Consider the following 21,370-nt stretch of genomic DNA (forward strand, 5'->3'; position numbering starts at 1 on the left):
TTTTTCTAGCTTCTTTAGGTGTAAGATCAGGTTGTTCATTTGAGATATTCCTTGCTTCTTGAGGTCGGTCTTTATTGCTATGAAACCACTTTTTTTGCATCTTAAGGGTTTTGGACTGTTGTGTTTTCATTTTCTTCTGTGTATACATATATATTTTTTATTTTCTTGTTGAATTCTGGGTTGACCCATTCATTGTTTAGGAGCATGTTATTTAACCTCCATGTATTTGTGTTCTTTCCAGATTTTTCTTATTGTTGATTTCTAGTTTTACAGTGTTGTGGTCAGAAAAGATGCATGGAATGACTTCAGTCTTTTTGAATTTGTTGCAGCTTCCTTTGTCACCTAATATGTGAATTATTCTGGAGAATGTTCTGTGTGCCCTTGAAAAGAATGTGCATTCTGCTGCTCTAGGATGGAATGTTCTGAATATATCAGTTAGATCCCTCTGATCCAATGTGTCATTCAAAGTCACTGTTTTCTTGTGGATTTTCTTTTGGATGACCTGTTCATTGATGTCTATGGAGTTTTAAAATCACATGCATACATACATACATACATAATACAATAATGATTGTATTTTTAAAATATTTTATTTATTTATTTGACACACACAGAGAGATCACAAGTAGGCAGAGAAGCAGGCAGAGAGAGAGGAGAAACAGGTGTCTTGCTGAGCAGAAAGCCTGATGTGGGGCTGGATCCCAGGGCACTGAGATCATGACCTGAGCTGAAGGCAGAGGCTTAACCCACTGAGCCACCCAGGTGCCCCCAATAATGATTATATTATTATCAGTGACATATTTATATTTGTTATTAGCTGCTTTTTTGTATTTGGGTGCTCCCACATTGGGTGCATATTTACAGCTGTTATTTACAACTGTTATATCTTCTCATTGTATTGTTCCCTTTATGATTATATAGTGTGTTTCTTTGTCTCTTGTTACAGTCTTTGTTTTAAAGTCTATTTTACATAAGTATTGCTACTCCAGCTTTCTTTCAACTTCTATTTGCATGATAACTGATTTTCCATCCCTTCATATTCAATCTGTAGATGTGTCTTTAGGTGTGAAATAAATCTCTTGTAGGCAACATTTGGATGGGTCTTGTTTCTTTATCCACTTTATCACTCTATGTCTTTTGATTGGGGTGTTTAGTCCATTTATATTCAAAGTAAATATTGATAGGAATGTATTTATTGCCATTTTGTTATTTGTTTTTTTGGTTGTTTTTGCAGTTTTTCTCTGTTCCTTTCTTCTCTTGCTCTTCTCTCTCATGGCTTGCTGATTTTGTTTAGTAATACACTTGGATTCCTTGCCTTTTTTGTTGTTACTGCATATCTGTTACTGGTTTTTGATTTGTGGGTACCATTAGGTCTGTATATAATATCTTATGCATAATGGTCTATATTAAATTGATGACCCTGTAAATATGAACCAGTTTTTACTCCTTTATCCCCACATTTTAGGTATACAGTGTCAAATTTCATATCCTTTTATTTTTTGTGTTGCTTGACTAATTTTTATAGATAAGATGAATTTTACTGCTTTTATGATTCCTACTTTTCTTACACCTACTTAGGTCTTTTTTCTTTCCACTCAAAGAGTCCCCTTTAACATTTCTTGTCAGACTGATTTAGTGGTCATGAATTCTTTTTACTTTTGTAAAAATCTTTACCTCTCCCCCCCTTTTTTTTCCCAGCAGTTTTTTTTTTCTTTTTTCTTTAAATTAACATATAGTGTATTATTTGCTCCAGGGGTATAGGTCTGTGAATCATCAGACTTGCACATTTCACAGCACTCACCATAGCATTTACCCTCCCCACTGTCCATAACCCACCACCCTATTTCCACCCCCCCCACCTCCCAGCAACCCTCAGTTTGTGTCGTGAGTTTATATCTCCTTCTTCTATTCTGAACAATAGCTTTGGTGGATAGAGTATTCTTAATTAGAGGTTTTTTTCTTTCAACACTTTTAATATATTATGCCACTCTCTTCTAGTCTTCCAAGTTTCTGCTGAAAAATCAGCTGATAACTTTATAGAGACTACCTTGTATGTAATGTTTTCTTTCCTCTTGCTGTTTTTAAAATTCTCTCTTTATCACTACTTTTTGCCATTTAAGTTACTAAGTGTCTTTGTGTGGAACTCCTTGAGTTGATTTTGTTGGGAGTTCTCTGTGCCCATCTGTTCCAGATTTCTGTTTCCTTCCCCAGATTGGGAAATTTTCAGCTATTATTTCCTCAAATAAAATTTCTTCCCCCTTTTCTCTCTTTTCTCCTTCTTGTATCCCTATATTTAAATGTAACTGTGCTTGATGGTGTTGCAGAGTTCTCTAAGTCGTCGTCGTCATCATCGTCTTCTTCTTCTTCTTCTTCTACTTCTACTTCTTCTTTCTTCTCTCTCCTCTTCAGCTTGATTGCTTTCTATTAATCTGTATTCTGGGTTGCTGATCTGTTCTTCTGCTTCTTCTAGTCTACTATTTATTCTCTCTAGTGTATTTTTACTTTCAGTTATTGAGTTTTTCATCTCTGATTAGTTCTTTCTTATATTTTCTATCTCTTTGTTAAGGGTTTCACTGAGGTCCTCTATTCTTTTCTTTCTTTATGAGCATTACTCACCTCTATTTCATTTAGCTCTCTTCCTGTGACTTTGTCCTGGTCTTCATTGTGAACATATTTCCCTATCTCCTCCATTTGTCTAACTCTTCATGCTCCTTTTCTTTCTTTTTTTTTTTTTTTTTAAGATTTCTTTATTTGATGGGGGAAGGGGCAGAGTGAGGGAATCTTTCAAGCAGACTCCCAGCTGAGCATGGACTCCTAACATAGGGCTTAATCCCATGACCCTCTGAGATCTTGACCTAAGCCAAAACCAAGAGTTGGGCACTTAACTGACTGAGACACTCAGGTGCTCCTCTTTGTGCTCTTTCTATGTGTTGGGAAAGTTAGCTGCATTTCCTGATCTTGAAAGTATTGGCCTTATGAAGAAGAGGTCCTGTAGTGCCCTGCAGTGCAATGTGCCTTCTTCACCAGAATATGTTACTTCATGCATGTCTCCTATGTGTGTTGAATGTGCCCCACTACTTTGGCTGAGCCACTTTTGCTTTCAACCCCATCTCTCTTTGCCTATTGTGGACAGTGTGTGGTACCTGTGTTGTTATTGGGTCAGTTTGGGTCTGCCTTGGTCTTGAGATGAGTCAGACCAGGAATTTGCCAGAGATGCAGTAGAATTGATTAGCAATGTGCTTTCCTATGTTGTCCCTTGAGAAGGTTTATTGGTAGTTAGTGCCTGCATTCGGACCAGATGCCTGCCCCCAACCCACTGGGGGTGGTTTTGCAGGAGAATGTGGGGGTGGAACTTACAGTGTTAACATGCTTCATGCAGGAGTGTTGTGGGAATGGACCTTGAATTGCTTTAGAAAACTGCAGCAGGACTAAAGGGGTCATGTCTATAGGAGAACACAGGGGTGGGACATGCTGCCAGCAAATTAGGTGAGAGTGGTCGTGCTGTGCTGGTTCCCACAGGTGTTCATGTGTCTAGGCTGGGGAGCAGGAGAGGGAAGTTGTGCTTGTGAGTTCCTTTGTCCCTGGAGAAGTCTCTTAAAGATGCCTGCTCCTCCAGCACATTCTCTGAGATTAGTAAATAAATCTTCCCAGGTACCCCAAACGTTTTTCAAATTGCTACTTCTAGGCTGTATCTCTACAGAGCTGTTTGTCGTGCTGTCTCTTTAAGGGCAGGGAATTGGTTTCCTCTTGCCCTCTGGCTCTCCCAGAGTGGAGCCTGCTGATTTTTAAAGTTCCAGGTGTTAAACCCCCATCACAAGAACTCACAGGATTATTCCCCTGTGGTTTCCAAAACCAAATGTTGGGGATTCATCTTACTTGTGTGGGTTTCCCAGCCCCGGGTGCTTGTTGTGAGGGTCTGTTTCTTCTCTTCATGCCCATGGTTTCCCTTCCTCCTTGGACAGTCCCATGGGTCCATTTAGCCTCCACCATGTCTCTACCCTTCCTACCCTCTTCAGTGTGGACTTTTCTCTGTATTTAGCTGTAGAGATTCTGTTCTGCCAATCTTTAGGTCATTTTTTGGGTTATTTACATTGATGTGGGTGTTATCTAGCTGTATCCTTGGGACAAGGTGAGTTTAGGATCTTCCTACTCCATCATCTTCCCCAGAAGTCCCATTGGATCTTTTAAAAATAACCTTAATAATCATCATGGTTTGTAAAATAACATCCAGTGATAGTACTCTCTTTGTTTCATTTATAACAGGAGTAAAAATTCAATTTTTAGAATCATCTGGCTGGAAGATGTCAAAACCTCCCATCTGTTGTGGGCAGCCAGTATCATATATATCATAAAGGAAAACATGTTCATGATTAGCCTTTATTCCCATGTACTGATTCTTGAAATCTATTCATGTATATTTCAATGAAGCATGATATAGATAATAAATTTTGCATTATGTATGCAAAACTATAGGAAGCCTATAAAAATTACATAAATATGTATTTAAGTTTTCTCAGCAATATTTTATTAGAAAATAAACAATATCTTGGTTTCTTAAATGATGATCTACTTGCTTTCCCAGTGGCACCAATTACATCTGCCCCTGGGCTGGACTAATGGGAATTCTAAAAACTGAGGGCCCCAAAACTATGAACCCTCCTGTAAAACCAGTACTCCTCTCTGGGCCAGCCAGGAAAGCTGCCAACCAACTTTTCCCAGTGCCCACCACACACATGGCCCCAGAATGTGTGGAGTGTAATTGGAAAAAACTGTCACCAGCACTTTCATGTTGATTTTCCCTAAAAAGCAGTGCCATTAGAAAAACCAGAATTATATTTTCTCACTCTTACCTATGTACTATGCCAGGTTTACCTTGGCCCTTAGGGGGAAATAGCCATATATTTGAAAAAGCCAGGATCATTTTGTATGTTTGAGGCCATTTTCAGTAATCTCTAGGAAAAAAATAATAAAGAGGTCCAGCCAGGTAAATACACACAGACGAACCGACAGAATTATTAAGCCGTCTTGATAAGTGGATTTCTAGGGGTTATTAACCCTTATATTTATAAAGAAGGAATAATAATCCCATATTATATTCATAGTGATTGTTTAATAAAAATTTGGAATGCCTGGGTGGCTCAGTCAGTTAAGCATCTGCCTTTAGCTCAGGTCATGATCCTAGGGTCCTGGGATTGAGGCCCAATAGAAAGGTTTTTCTTATTTCATAATATAAAAGAATCACACTGATTGCCATAAAATTAACAGCACCATGAGTTTATACAGTCCATTTGAAATGTTCTATCAATTCCAGCACAAAAAAATCACCCCTTAAAATTTTTCTAAAAAATATCTGGCATTAATTTCCTGTGAAAGCCATGCTTTTGTAGAACTGGATAAGAATAGGGTAGATAACCATACAAACTGCTTTTTATTCTCTGAATTCTTAAAAAACTCCTTCTAATGTAAAGTTGGCACACACACGCCAATGTTTATACACTTCTAGCAGAAGAAGCAATAGAAAGAATTTCAAAGCTCTATGTCCATTATTCACCTGAAAGTAATGTAACATGGTGTTTCAACTATACTCAAAAAAAAAATTTTTTTTTTAAAGAGAAGGAGGTTTATTTATTTATTTATTTATTTATTTATTTATTTGACAGACAGAGATCACAAGTAGGCAGAGAGAGAGGGGGGAAGTAGGTTCCCTGCTGAGCAGAGAGCCTGATGCAGGGCTCAGGCAGGGTCCTGATGCAGGACCCTGGGATCATGACCTGAGCTGAAGGTAGAGGCTTTAATCCACTGAGCCACCCAGGCACCCCAAAGAGAAGGAAGTTTAGCACACAGATCAATTCGCTATTGGCTGCAACAAAGAGCCCTAGAGTGTGAGTATCAGTGTAGGCAAGATTGAGCAAAGGGTTCAGATCATACCTAGAGTGATCTGTAATGTTAGGGCTAATCAGAAGCTGAAGAGGATCTGTGTCGTTGCATGAAAAAAGTCTTCCACCCACACTGCGCCCACTAGCAGGCTACATATCTGTCAGTTCATGATGGTTGTATAATGCAAGGGCTTGCAAATGGCCCCATAACAGTGGTAGGCCATCACACAAAGTAGGGTGACCTCAGCAGCTCCAAAGAAATGTTCTCCAAAGATTTAGATCACACACCCATTGAATAGAATGGTCTTTTATAGAATAAATCTATAATCAGTTTGGGTGTATTTATAGAGGAATAGCAGGCATCCATAAAGAAAAAGGTACATGGGAGATCCCAGTGATGGGCTGGCAGGGATGGTGACTATAATGAGCACATTTCCTACCACAGAAAAATGCATATGACAGAAACTGGAACAAATATAATTTTCTTTAAAAAAAAAATGGGGACCCCAAGGTCAGTGTGTAGAGCATGTGGCTCTTTATCTTGGGGTTATGAGTTCAAGCCCCATGTTGGGTGTAGAGATTACTTAAAAACAAAATCTTTTAAAAAATATCCTATGTCCATTGTAGTTACTCAATAAACATTTGCTAAATGACTAATCAAAAATTTATCCGGTAAATTGTTCCATTTTGAATAAAAAACAGTTAAATAGAGAGTAACACTATCTTGAGGGTATATGTGACCATCATTTAATGCAATGATTTTTATTCCTTTAGGAAGAAACCAAGCACTGAGGTTGAAATCCCTGAGAAGCTGGAAAAAATCAAACTCACTTTGGCTGAAAATGAAGACCAGGAAAAGCTGCAAGTTAAAATACAGGCTTTTGAAGACAAAATAAATGCTGAGAGCAATACTCCCAGCTCTATCAGAAGATACAGTTTGGGCCAATTTTCTAAGGAAGAAAGAAAGGACATTAGATTTAACAGGTATAAGCTTTGATTGGCTGGTTTTTTAAAGAATGCACTTCATGTTTGCTAGAAATTATGTTATTGCACTGTTATGGGGTGGTTTTTAAATATCTTTAAAATAGCACCCAAAGTCCGTGAATGAAATGGCATTCACCATGCTGCCATTATCCAAAGAAGCTTACTTTATTTTTTATTATTATTAAAAGGAGAATACAGACGGTAAACAAATCTGTAGCTTATTTTTTAAAAATACATTAAATATAGATGTGCTATATATATCTTTTAAAGATTTTATTTATTTATTTATTTATCAGAGAGCACAAACAGGCAGAAAAGCAAGCAAAGGAAAAGGGAGAAGCAGGCTCCACACTGAGCAGGGAGCATGTTGTGGGGATCCATCCCAACACCTTGGGATCATGACCCGAACCGAAGACAGACACTGAACCGACTGAGCCACCCAAGCGCCCCTATAGATGTGCTATTTTGAGAATGACTGTCAAAAGCCTCTCTTGTTTTCTGATGAAAAGGCAGAAGCAAAAGTAGGGGGGAAAGAATATATTCAAGTATGAAATATAAATATAAAGTCTTTATATTTATAAAGTCTTTGTAAGAATATAAAGTCTACTATTTTCCAGTTAGTTTTGCCATGAAATTGACTTTTTAATGTCTGTTTCTGGAGGTGGCCTGGATCTTCAAGGATTTGGCTTACTATGTAACTTGTTGCTGATCTGCGTTTTTATCAAATCTGTTAATAGCACCAATTCTCAGTTTCACATTCTAGAGGAAGTCATTTTTCCCAACTGTTATTATCCTTTCTTTTCCTTCTCAGTGAGTTCTAGCTCGGCTTCTTTACCTGTCTTGGCTTTTTGTTTGTATTGCAGGTCAAAGAGTTTGGCTTTGCATACTGCACTAATGAAAAACGAGAGTTCAGATGATGAGGAAGTTGTAGAGAGTGAAGATAAGCCAACCAGCTTCTTTCTTTCAGAAACAGACCCACTTCGCCAAGGAAATGATAAGTTGCCCTTTAAGGCAAACTCTGACAGATCACAGCTGGGACATTCTTCAGTTTCACACCCAAGTATTATGCATACAGAATCAGAGATTTTGCCAGAAACAGTTAAAGAAAACTGCCAGGAAGAAACTCCAGAAACAAGTCCTGTAGAATACCAAGATAAGCTCTACTTGCACTTAAAGGAAAACTTCAGTAAAGTAAAAGCATATGCTGTGGAAATCGGAAAGAAGATTCCAGTCCCCGATCAGTGTACCATTGAAGGTATGTGCTCTGAACACCCTAAATGTGAGAAATTTCAGACACCCCTGGGGGGGAAAAAGTCTTAAATCATAAAAATTACCATACCCTGGATTTTTTTTTTTGCAAAACAGATAGTCTGAAAACACCCTCACAATATTTTAATTGCTTTTCCCCCTAATAAGGTCAATCATCTTTTTTATTTCTATTTGAATCTACTTAGGTGCACTTAAGTTCACCGACTCAAATTTTTTTCAAACCTCAAAATATATTGATCCTGGTTCTCTGTCCCTAGTGTTTAGGAAACTCCTGGAAGGATCCGCGTTCACAAAAGTGGGCTCTGGGGTAGTGGTCCAGTCAGAGACATTTTCCCAACCACATAAGCATGCAAGGAAGCCAGACACAGCAAGGAGCTCCAAGAGCTTTTTCTCCCAATCATTCAGCAGCATGTATGAAGCAGCTACTGTGTGCCAGGCACTGTGCTAAAAATTCAGCTTCGTGTGGGATTTGGCTGTGACCCAAAGAGAGACAATCCCTGGCCTCTTGGAGAAAAATCATAGGAGATGGTATCTGTCAGGAACCAACGAGAGTGTGAGCTAGTCAGAAAACAGAGAACAAAGAAAAAGATGCCAGGAAACGGGACTTCCCTTGGGTGCACAATTTAAGGAGGTACCAGAAAACCTCAGTAACGTTTTAAGTAAAGACAGGATCAGTATGTCTAGCAAAGCCATACTGGAGCAGAGGCAAAAGGATCAAGAGGTAATATTGATCATGTTTCCATTTTAAATTGTGATCTCTTGTTTCATCATGAACTTTTTGCATTCGTTTTCATTTTTTTTAAATAGTATTTGTTTTGACAACTAAATTTTCTCGTACTTCTTAAATTTTGTGCCCTGTTCCTGGAAGAGATGATAGGTTTGAGGCACAGATACTAAAATGGAAGAGTACCCAGGGCAAGCTCATCTTTCTGGTAGTGGGTTGAACAGATTTGGATGTTTTGAAGACACTGTCAGCTAATTAGGGTTTTCTCGCAGTCCTTCTCCGTTATCAGCCATGATATTCCCTTGAGATTTAGATGAAGGTCCTAGCCTTCTTGTTGGACCTGACAGCTTTTCACAGGCTACCCCCCTAGGAAAAGCTAGACAGTGTGTCTCCCAGAAAGAAACACTGTGAATCCAATTCACATTCCCCCACGCACTGACTGTCATCCCCTTTGGGGTTGGTACTAGGAGGGTCCTATTTTCCATACGCTACTTACTATCCCTTCTCCTACTCCAAATCATAGGAAAGAATGTATTCTCATGCTAACAAAGGGAAAGGGGGATTCAAGCATTTGGTAATGACAAATATTGTCTGCATATCTGCAGAATCTGACATTTTCAGAGGTTTTTAATTTATTGCTTACAATTCTTTCTTTTTTTTTTAAATGGTGACAATAAAAGTGAGATTGCTCATATTCAATAGGAGTGTTGGGTAGTTAAGTATAGCAAGACTTAGGAGTAACTAAAATCAGTAAAACTCAACACAAACTCTTTACTAATTTTGCATTTCACCAATACTCTGTGTATTTAATGCACAGGTTGGAGAATTTAATGTAAAAGAGGTTAAGTGAATTGCCAAGCTTAAGAGAGGAAGTCTGTAGCAAATATAAAGTTAGACATATTTCCATCTGCTAGATGGTTTTGTTTTTTAAGTTTAGCTTAAAGTGTTGAAGCTGTGCTGTATGGTGAGTTTTAATCTTGTGAAAATGTGTGGAAATCCTGCAGTTACTTCAAGCATCTAGTTGTCAAAAATACATGATATTTCTTATTGCCTTGAATTATTTTGGGAGTTTGAGAGTGACTTGGATTTTTTTTCCTGAAATATTGATTGAATCCATCATCTTTACTAAAAACAAACAAAAACTGAGAGATATTTTCTTTTGATGTTCCCTACCGGGGATGGCCTATATATATACATATTTTGAGTATACATTTTTTTAAGTTGACATTTTGGAATTTATTCACATTTTTGTAATTTCCTGGAAGTTCCTGGAAAATTCCTTGCACAGAGATATGCATGAGGGATTAAACATTTATATGACTCACTATAAATACACCCACCGAGAAAGGACTCGTGCTAACTGCAGGGGACGTGTTGTTATTATTCCCGAGATTGCGTAAACCATTCAGAAGAAAGCCAGCAGTCATCTGGCTGACACAGTTTTGCTTGCTGTCACGAGATCACTCAGCTCAACAATATCACATTTCTATCCTTAAAAATTTATTGAAGAAAGATTTAGGCTGAGAAACTGTGTTATGTGTTGTTGGTGTAAAAAAGGCACATTTGGCCTTTCTTGCTGAATTATGCAAAGTAATCAAGAAACAAAGGGAAGAAGCATAAAAACCACTTCCACAACATTTAGAGTTAAAAAAGACAAATGGCCATCAGGAAACAACAACAACAGTGTAGTAAGAATAATTTTAGACTGATGTCATAATGTCTGTACCATAAGAAAAATGATAAAACAATACTTTAAAGAAGTTCTTTTGGTATCGTTTTGAATCGTATGAAAAAAACCGATACTGACATCTGACTCCCTTACTTTGGCCTACAAAAACATCACTCTCATAGGGTTCAACCTAATACTGTAGTAATAAACTGTGTTGAAAGAACAGGAACCTCACGAGTCAGAGTCCGGCAGAATTCAGTATGAGGTGAATCAAGATCACAAATGCCATTCTTATCCTCAGTCAACCATCCTGGTATTGCATGCTGTTAATCAGAGAGGGGGCAGGCAATGGAGTATAAATACAGCAGCATAAATCTATCATCGTGTCTGGAAAAAGTGTAAAAACCCCAGTCTTCCTGAGGTTAGGTCAGCAGTGTCATTTTGGTTATGAAGGAGCCTGTTATTCCCAAGTCAGTAATTCTCTCCTGGGCCCTCGAGGCCTCTGATGTGGGTGCGGGTTAGCCAACCCTGGAAATTCAGGTATTCATAGAGGAATTGTCTGACATCACTGCCTGATTGTATTTACATGCAAGACTGAAGGAATTTAGTTCATCAGCTAAAGGGCATTTTAAATATCCGAATCACTAGAATTCCTTTATGTGAACAAAAATGATCTGAGGTTAAAAAAAAAAAAAAATCCAAAAACGCATGATATTGAAATAAATCCTTGAAAATCCAGCCCATCACTGGTGTTCTATAAAGGATGATATAAAAGCTTACAAGAACCCATCAATGCGGCTTTGGTGCACTTTGAAGTATTCCCTGATTGGGTGAAAATACATCCCATCTGTAGAGCATATCAGCAAGTCTGACTTGCAGAAAGCTAATTTTAAAGCTAGTAATGTCGTCCTTTCTCTAATAGACTGACAGGAGGTGATTTTTCAACTTGAACAGATATGAGAATATACAAAAATAAAAGTTCATTATAATTATCAAGAAGCAGGTGCTGTTTCATAATAAATCACAAATAAATTTTTTAATTGAAATTTTGTATGTAGTCAAGTCCAACCGCATGCTGGGACAACCAAGGAGGCAAAGGCAACCCAGTCCTTACCTCTCTCCTTGGTTGGTCTAATCTGGAGGGTGATGTAACACTCATTCATAGAATGGTTCTGGAGGAAGGGTCTTTCTTTTTTAAAATAGAGTGGTTTAGTCATGGGATTAGGATCATGTATCCTTGAGGAGATTTTTTTTTTTACTTTTTTTTCTATTTTAATTCCAATATAGTTAACATACAGCGTTATATTAGTTTCAGGTATGCAACATAATGATTCAGCACTTACATATATCACCCCGTACTCATCACAATTATACTCCTAAATCCCCATCACCTATTTCACCCATCCCCCCACCCACCTCCTCCCTGGTAACCATCAGTCTGTTCTCCATAGTTAAGAGTCTGTTTCTTGCTTTCTTTCTCTCTCTCTCGTTCCTTTGCGTGTGTGTTTTGTTTCTTAAATTCCACATATGAGTGAAATTGTATGGAATTTGTCTTTCTCTGACTGACTTAATCTGCTTAGCAATATACACTGATCCATGTCATGGCAAATGGCAAGATTTCATTCTTTTTGTGGCTGAATAGTATTCTGCTGTATATATATACCACTTCTCTATTCATTCATTGACCAATGAACACTTGAGCTGCTTCCATAATTTGGCTATTGTAAATAACACTCCTAAAGTCATAGGGATGTATTTATTACTTTTAATGAATATTTTTGTATTTTGGGGTAAATGCACAGTAGCACCATTGCTCAATCATAGGGTAGTTCTGTCTTCAACATTTTTTTTTTTTTGACAGAGAGAGAGGTCATAAGTAGACAGAGAGGCAGGCAGAGAGAGAGAAGGAAGCAGGCTCCCCACTGAGCAGAGAGCCTCTTCGAGGCTCAATCCCAGGACCCTGAGATCATGACCTGAGCCGAAGGCAGAGGCTTAACCCACTGAGCCACCCAGGTGCCCCTGTCTTTAACATTCTGAGGAACCTCCATACTCTTTCCACAGTGGCTGCACCAGTTTGCATTCCCACCAACAATGCAAGAGATTTCCTTTTTCTCCATCTCCTTGCCAACATTTGTTTCCTGGTTTTTTTAATTTAGCCATTCCTGCAGGTGTGAGGTGATACCTCATATAGTTTTGATTCACATTTCCCTGATAATGAGTGATATTGAGCATCTTTTCATGTGTCTATTAGCCACCTGGATGTCTTCTTTGGAAACATGGCTTCATGTCTCTGTCCATTTTTTTTAAACTTTTTAAAAAAATTTTTATTTATTTATTTGACAGAGATCACAAGTAGGCAGAGAGGCAGGCAGAGAGAGGGAGGAAGTAGGCTTCCTGCTGAGCAGAGAGCCTGATGCGGGGCTCAATCCCAGAACCCTGAGATCATGACCTGAGCCAAAGGCAGAGGCTTTAACCCACTGAGCCACGCAGGTGCTCCCCTTCTGTCCATTTTTAAATTGGATTTTTTGTGGGCGATGTTGAGTTATATATTTATATATTTTTTATTCTAATCTTTTATCAGATATGTCATTTGTAAATATCTTCTCCCATTTTTCAGTAAGGTATCTTACTTTTGTTGATTGTTTCCTTGGCTGTGCAGAAGCTTTTTATTTTTATATAGTCCCAATAGTTAATTTTTGGTTTTGTTTCCCTTGCCTCAGGAGACATATCTAGAGAAATGTTGCTACAACCGATGTCTGAAACATTGGTTCCTGTGTTCTAGGATTTTTATGGCTTCAGGCCCCACGTTTAGGTCTTTAATCCATTTTGAGTGCATTTTTGTGTATGGTGTAAGAAAGTGGTCCCATTTCATTGTTTTCCACGTAGCTGTCCAGTTTTCCCAGCACCATTTGTTGAAGAGACTGTCTTTTTCCCATTGGATATTCTTTCTTACTTTGCCAAAGATTAATTGACCATGTAATTGTGGGTTTATTTCTGGGTTTTCTATTCAGTTCTATTGATCTATGTGTCTATTTTTGTGCCACTACCATACTGTTTATGATGATTATAGCTTTGTAATAGAGCTTGAAATTGTGATACCCAGCTTTGCTTTGCTTTTTCAAAATTGCTTTGCCTATTCAAGGTCTTTTGTTGTTCACACCAAGTTTAGCATTGTTTCTTCTAGTTCTGTGAAAAATGCTGTTGGTATTTTGATAGGGATTGCATTAAATGTATAGATTATTTTGGGTAATATAGACTTTTTAACATATTTATTTTCCTAATCCATGAGCATGGAATGCCTTTCCATTTCTTGGTGTCATCTTTGATTTCTTTCATCAACGTTTTATGGTTTTCAGAGTATAGGTCTTTCACCTCTTTTGTTAGGTTTATTCCTAGGTATCTTATTATTTTTGGTGCAATTGTAAATGGGATTGTTTTCTTAATTTCTCTTTCTGTTGCTGCATTATCGGTGTATAGAAATGCAACAGATTTCTGCACATTGATTTTGTATCCTACAAGTTTACTGAATTCATTTATCAGTTTTAGTGGGTTTTTGGTGGAATATTTGGGGTTTTTGATATATAATATTGTGTCAACTGCAAAATAGTGAATTATTTACTTCTTTCTTACCAATTTGGGAGACTTTATTTCTTTTTGTTGTCTGGTCTCTAGGACTTCCAGTACTATGTTGAATAAAAATGGTGAGAGTAGACATCCTTATATTATTCCTGATCTTAGGGGGAAAGCTCTCAGTTTTTCCCATTGGATATGATGTTGGCTTCAGGTTTTTCACAGGTAGCCTTTATTATTTCAAGGTATGTTCACTCTAAACTTACTTTGTTGAGGGCTTTTACCATAAATGGATATTGTACTTTGTCAAATGTTTTTCTACATCTACTGAAATGATTGTATGGTTTTTATCCAGCCTCTTGTTAATGTGATATGTCATATTGATTGATATGTAAATATTGAGTCACCCTTGCATAGCAGGAATAAATCCCACTTGATCATGGTGGATAATTTTTTAAAAATGTATTGTTGATTTCAGTTTGCTAGTATGTTGTTGAGAATTTTTGCATCTATGTTCATGAGTGATGTTTGCCTGAAATTCTCTTTTTTTGTGGTGTCTTTATCTGATTTTGGAATCAGGGTGATAAGGACCTCCTGGAATGAATTTAGAAAATTTCCTCCTTCTTATATTTCTTAGAATAGTTTCAGAAGAATAGATATTAACTCTTCTTTAAATGTTTGGTAAACTTTACCTATGAAGTGGTCTGATCCTAGGTTTTTGTTTGTTGGGAGATTTTTTTGTTTTTATATTTGTTTTTTTATTACTGATTCAATCTCCTTGCTGGTAATCAGTCTGTTCAAATGTTCTATTTCTTCCTGCTTTACTTTTGGTAGGCTGTACATTTCTAGAAATTTATCCATTTATTCTAGGTGGCCTAATTTTTTGGCATATAGTTTTTCATGATATTCTCTTCAGTTATTTGTATTTCTGAGGTATTGATTGTTATTTTCCTCTTTCATTTGTGATTTTGTTTATTGGAGTTTGCTCTTTCTCTCTGATGAGTCTGGCTAAAAGTTTATCAATTCTGTTGATCTTTTCAAAGAACCAGCTCCTGGTTTCATTGATCTGTTTTTTTTGTTTTGTTTTGTTTTGTTTTTTTTTTTTTTTTTGGTTTCTATATCATTTATTTCTGCTCTAATATTCATCATTTCCTTCCTTCTACTGGTTTTGGGTTTTATTTGTTCTTCTTTTTCCTAGCTCCTTTAAGGTATAAGATTAGGTTGTTGATTTGAGATTTTTCTTGCTTCTTGAGGTAGGCCTTTATTCCTATAAACTTTCCTCTTGGAACCACTCTTGTGGCATCCTAGAAATTTTGGATGGCTGTGTTTTCATTTTCTTTTGTCTCCATATATATTTTTTAATTTTCTTGTTGAATTCTTTGTTGACCCATTCATTGTTTAGGAGCATGTTATTTAACCTCCATCTATTTGTGTTCTTTCCAGATTTTTCTTGTCATTGATTTCTAGTTTCACAGTGTTTTGGTCAGAAAAGGTGTGGAATGATTTCAGTCTTTTTGAATTTGTTGAGACTTGTTTTGTGGCCTAATATGTGATCTATTGTGGAGAATGTTTCCTGTGCCTTGAAAAGAATGTGCATTCTGCTGCTTTAGGATGGAATGTTCCGAATATATCTATTAGATCCCTCTGGTCTAATGTGTCATTCAAAGTCACTGTTTTCTTGTTGATTTTCTGTTGGATGACCTGTCCATTGATGTTAAAGTCCCCTACTATTATTGTATTACTATCGATGACATATTTTATATTTGTTATTAGCTGCTTTTTTGTATTTGGGTGCTCCCATGTTGGGCGCATAAATATTTACAATTATTATATCTTCTTATTGGAATGTTCCCTATGAATATATAGTGTCCTTCTTTGTTTTTTGTTACAGTTTTTGTTTTAAAGTCTAGGTGTTTTTTTTGTTTTTGTTTTTGTTTTGGTATAAGTATTGTTACTCTGGCTTTCTTGTCACTTCCATTTGCATATAAGTATTTCTTTATCCCTCCATTTTCAATCTGCATGTGTCTTTAGGTGTGAAGTAACTCTCTAATAGATGGATCTTATTTCTTTATCCACTCTATCACTCTATGTCTTTTGATTAGAGTGTGTAGTCCATTTATATTCAAAGTAAATTGATAGGAATGAAATTATTACCATTTTCTTATTTATTTTATGGTTGTTTTTGCAGTTTTTCTCTGATCCTTTCTTCTCTTTCTCTCTTTCATGGTTGCTGGGTTTTTGTTGTTTTAGCAAAATACTTGGATTCTTTTGTCTATTCTTTGTATACTGTTATTGGTTTTTATTTGTAGTTGCTATTAGGTTTCTATATAACATCTTCTGGATATAGCAGTCTATATTAAGTTCATTATTGTTTAATTTCAAACCTATTCTTCTTTTCTTTAGAGAGAGAGAAAGAGAAAGTGAGTAGTGATGGGGAAGGGCAGAGAGAGAGAGAGAATTCCAAGAAGGTTCTATGCTCAGTGTGGAGCCTGATGCAGGACTTGATCTCATGACCCCAAGATCATGACCTGAGCCCAAATCAAGAGTGAGCCACTTAACCAACTGAGCCACCCAGGTGCCCCCAAAACCAACCTTTACTCCTCTCCCTCTCATGTTTGAAGCATATGGTGTCATATTTTATATCCTTTTATTTTGTGAATACCTTTACTGATTTTCTTTTACAGACATGCTTATTTTATTTCCTTTGTGGTTCTAATTTTCATTCTCTCACTTATGGTCTTTCCTTTTCACTCAGAATCGCCTTTAATATTTCTTGTAGGCCTGATTTAGTGGTCATGAACTCCTTATTTTTTTTGTTAGTCTGCAAAACTGTTTATTTCTATTTCTATTCTGAATGATAGCTTTGCTGGATAGAATATTCTTGGCTATAGATTTTTCCCTTTCAACACATTGAATATGTCATGCCACTGGCTTACAAATTTTCTGCTGAAAAATCTGCTAATAGCCTTATGAGGTTCCCCTTGTATGTGATTATCTTCTTTTCTCTTGCTGCTTTTAGAATTTTTTTCCCTATCACTACTTTTACCATTTTAATTATTGTGGATTAAAGGACCTCCTTTGGTTGAATTTGTTGGGGAATCTGAGTGCCTCCTAGATTTATAAATCTGTTTCCTTCCCCAAATTTGGGAAATTCTCAGCTATTATTTCTTCAAATAAATGTTCTGGCCCCTTTTCTTTCTCTTCTCTTTCTAGGATCCTTATAATGCAAGTTATTACACTTGATGGAGTTACTGAGTTCCCTAAGTTTATTCTCATTTTACATAATTCTTTTTTTCTCTCATTTGTTCAACTTGATTACTTTCAATTACTCTGTCTTCTAGATCATTAATTTTTTCTTCTTCTTCTTCCATCCTGTTTATTCTATCAAGTGTATTATTAGTTTCATTTATTATGTTCTTCATCTCTGTTGGCTCTTTTTTATCTCTGTGTTAAGTGTCTAGCTGATTTCCTCCACTCTTTTCTCAAGTCCAGTGAGTATCTTTATGATCATTATTTTAAATTCTCTATCAGGCATGTTAGCTATATCCATTTTGCTTAGGTCTCTTCCGGGGTGCCTGGGTAGCTTAGTGGATTAAGCCTCTGCCTTTGCCTCAGGTCATGATCCCAGGGTCCTGGGATGGAGCTCCACATTTGGCTCTCTGCTGAGCAGGGAGTCTTCTCCCTCCCCCAACCCCCGCCTGCCATTGTTGTAATCTCTGTCTGTCAAATAAATAAATAAAATCTTTTAAAAAAAGTGGTGGGCAGCACATGAACTTTTAATTAGGTGGCACTGGTCCTCCTCCACGGGGAATGTGCATCCACAGTGGAGTTCAGACCAGCCCAGGCCACTCCACAAAGCATGCATGGGAAGGAGGTGCAGTTTTAACAAATGCACATGACCTTAGTGGAAGGTCAGGAGACAGTGTTGGCAAAGTTTGGGTGGGTCTTCGGGGAAGGAGGGATCTCTGGTACTGGGACTGAGACAGGTCTGGTTGGAGAGGGGTGTGGTGTAAGCAAGTTAAGCAGTGAATACAGGTAATGCAGTGGTTCCCACAAGTGGCTCTGTGTTTATGATGAGGGGTGGGGGAGGGAAATAGTACCTGCCATCTTTTTTGTTCCTGGAGATATCCCTTAGTGAACACTGATATTAGTAACTAACACTCCCCTCTATAAATCTCAGATGCCTTTCAAACTGCTGCTTTCAAGCTGTATCATCATGGGCAGTTTGCTGTGTTATCTTTTTAAGGAAAGAAACTCAGCTTTCTATCACCCTCTGGGCTCCCTCAGAACTGAGCCTGTTGAATTTTAAAGTTCCAGGCTTTAAGTACCACTGGTTGTAAATACTCACAAAATTCAACCCCTCTGATTTCAAAGCCAAGTGCTATGAGGATTTCTCTTCCCATTTTAGGATCTGCTGTGTGCCAGTCTCTTTCTTGAGCTTTTCCATGCCTGTGGCTCTCTCCCTTCAGTGGCAGACTTGTAGGGTTTAGAATTCCACCAAGTCCTCAAGTCCTTGACCTTCCTTCCCTTTTTGATGTGGCTTCATCTGTACAATTAGTTGTGGAGTTTTTTTCACAATTGCTAAATGCAGTTTGCAAATTTACTTTTGGGTACCCTAGTAGCCTGTAAGGAAGGAAATAAAACCAGTGAAAAATATAGAGTGTCCATAAATAGAAGTATTATAATTGCTTAGAGGGAAAAAAAAAAAGAAAGTTGTTTATTTGGCTAATGATGTTGTATTCACTGAAGCTATTTCATTAAAAGAGGTTTTTATATTATGCAACAAACATTTAACCACTAAACATAAAAAGAGTACTGGTTCTTCAACTGGAAGCAATTTTATCCCTAGCTTTGGGACTTTTGGTAACAATGTCTGGGGACATTTTCCATTGTCATGAGTGAAGGAGTGGAAGCAGGTGCTACCGTCATGTAGTGGGTAGATGCCAGAGATGCGGTTAACCATTCTACAATGGACAGGACAGCCCCCTGCCAAAATAAAGTATTATCCAGGCTGAAATATCAGTGATGATCACAAAACCCTGCAACAGAACCTTGTTTCTCAAAGTGTGGTGCGTGAACTAGCTACATTGACATCGCTGACATACTTGTTAGAAATTCAGAGTTTCCATAGTTTAACAAGATCCCTTAAGTGATTCAAATGCACATTAAAGTTTAAGAAGCATTGTTAATGCAGGAATGAGAAATTCCAGTGGATCCCATAGGGTTCCCATAGGGAAAATAATTTTATTCCTTATAGTGAATTTGTTATTTAATTAACTGACTCTTCATTTAATAATCACCTCTTAATTGAGGAGATGACTATTCTTCTCAAGGACACTCAAGGTTACAGGGCTCAGACATCTGGACTATTTATTGAATTTGTGTTCCAGTTGTCCTTTAATTTTTTTTTCACAGGATATAGGGTTAAAAAAGGATGAATAGGCTTATAAGCCAGGAAATTCTACTCCATGGTATATGTTTTAATTTGTAGTGTGTTTGACCTTCTGACTTTTTATGAATGTGGAATTTAGTTCCTCATGGAACTAGTAGTTTTAATAGCTTCAAAATATCTTGGGGAGCAAATATATCTTCAATGATGATTAGTAAAGTTGTATAAATGAATTAGAAACATACAGAGTATGTTTCCCTTAAAATATACAGAGAATTTAAATTAAGCAAAAGCATGCTAGAGGCAAAATTTACTTTCTTAAACCCAAAACATTGAAAAGTGGGTTAAGACAAGTATCTATATGTAAACTTACCTATCATTAATATTTATAGATTAATCCCATTGGCCCTCTTTCTTTTTAATAGGAAATGATGTAATTGTACTTTGGACCATCTTTTCTCTACTGAATCTACCTGATTTTTTTTCTAACTTCCTTTAAAAGGATCTTGAAAATATTTTTTTAAAAACTCTCTTTTCCAGTAATTGTAGATAGTTAGGACATTCCTACATCCCTACCTTGTCTTTCTACTGAATTTATATTTTTCAGTCACACCAGTTACACCCAGGTGTTTTTTTGTTTGTTTGATTGTTCTTTTAACAAATCCTTTGAAATCTTACAAACAATTGAATCTACAGTAAAAAAGAATCAAGACAAATATTTTTATTCTTATAATATGAAATTGTATAATCTTTCCATAATTCCAGTGTCAAATGTACATTGAACACTTGAGATATTTATTAATGTTTTCAGAAATTTTATCATGTTTAACTTTCCATTTACTATTGTGTATTTTTAATTTATGTGCAACAGCAAGAAAAATTATTGTGTCTTCCTAAGACAATTCAGTACATTATAAATTAAAAAGTTTATTTTAAAGTACAGAAATACAAGGAAATTTCCAAAGCAAAGGACAAAACAATAGCATACTGCCATTCTTGGTTTGTTGATAGGTTATCTGTGAATACTTTTAATATACATTATAGTGTCCTAATGTCTAATGAACCCATCTAAGTTCAGCTTAGAAACTGATTTTTCAAACTCTTGAAGCTTAAGAAATTTCAAAATGCCTTTAGTCAAGCACTATTACTGTTAACTTTTGAACTCATGCACATTTAATCCATGTGTTTCAAATTTATTTTCACTTTATCCATCAAGATATGTTTGAGTAAACTCTTCTGATCCTTATGAGGTGTTTTACTGATAAAAATATCATGAAAAAAGAACCTTTGCTGGTATTAAGAAGAGACATATATCCAAACTGCCTTAAAATGACCCAGACTTTTTTTTTTTAAGATTTCATTTATTTATTTGAGAGAGAGAGAGAATGAAAGAGAGAGAGAGCATGAGAAGGGGAGGGTCAGAGGGAGAAGCAGACTCCCTGCTGAGCAGAGAGCTTGATGCGGGACTCGATCCTAGGACTCCAGGATCATGACCTGAGCCAAAGGTAGTCGCTTAACCAACAGAGCTACCCAGGTGCCTGACCCATGACTTTTGAAAAAAAATTTTTTTTTCTAGTTTTGGTCATACTTCTTACTATTAAACAAACAAACAAATCCACATACATAACATGGAATCATGGAATCAACTAGTTGTGAGCCAGGTTTGTACAGAGAGAATGTGGATAGGCCACTTTGCCCACTCATGTTAGGCAAGGCTGAGTTTGGAACTACTCCTACAATAAAGTAATAATGAGAGTTAGATACAGTAAGTCAGTTAATGTGTCTAAGAAAATTTCCCCTTCTCTTTTTCAGTCCAAAATCTATACTACCACCACTTTCTTGGGCAGGTGCCTCAAATAATTTCTATTAGAAATACATTTCTGTGTGTT

The 21,370-nt window shown here is 36.8% G+C and overlaps 1 protein-coding gene across 2 annotated transcripts in view; it reads left to right on the top strand.

Moving 5' to 3' along the window:
• VEPH1 (ventricular zone expressed PH domain containing 1) overlaps window positions 1-21,370 on the top strand; it is a 243,943-nt gene that overhangs the window by 139,153 nt on the left and 83,420 nt on the right. For both annotated transcript variants that reach the window (XM_046003913.1, XM_046003914.1), the window contains exons 8-9: window positions 6,651-6,860; window positions 7,724-8,115. In XM_046003913.1, coding sequence (XP_045859869.1) covers window positions 6,651-6,860; window positions 7,724-8,115 — 602 coding nt within the window. The remainder of the gene's footprint in view (window positions 1-6,650; window positions 6,861-7,723; window positions 8,116-21,370) is intronic.

The sequence above is a fragment of the Meles meles genome, chromosome 4, assembly GCF_922984935.1.
Source record: "Meles meles chromosome 4, mMelMel3.1 paternal haplotype, whole genome shotgun sequence".
NCBI lineage: Eukaryota > Metazoa > Chordata > Mammalia > Carnivora > Mustelidae > Meles > Meles meles.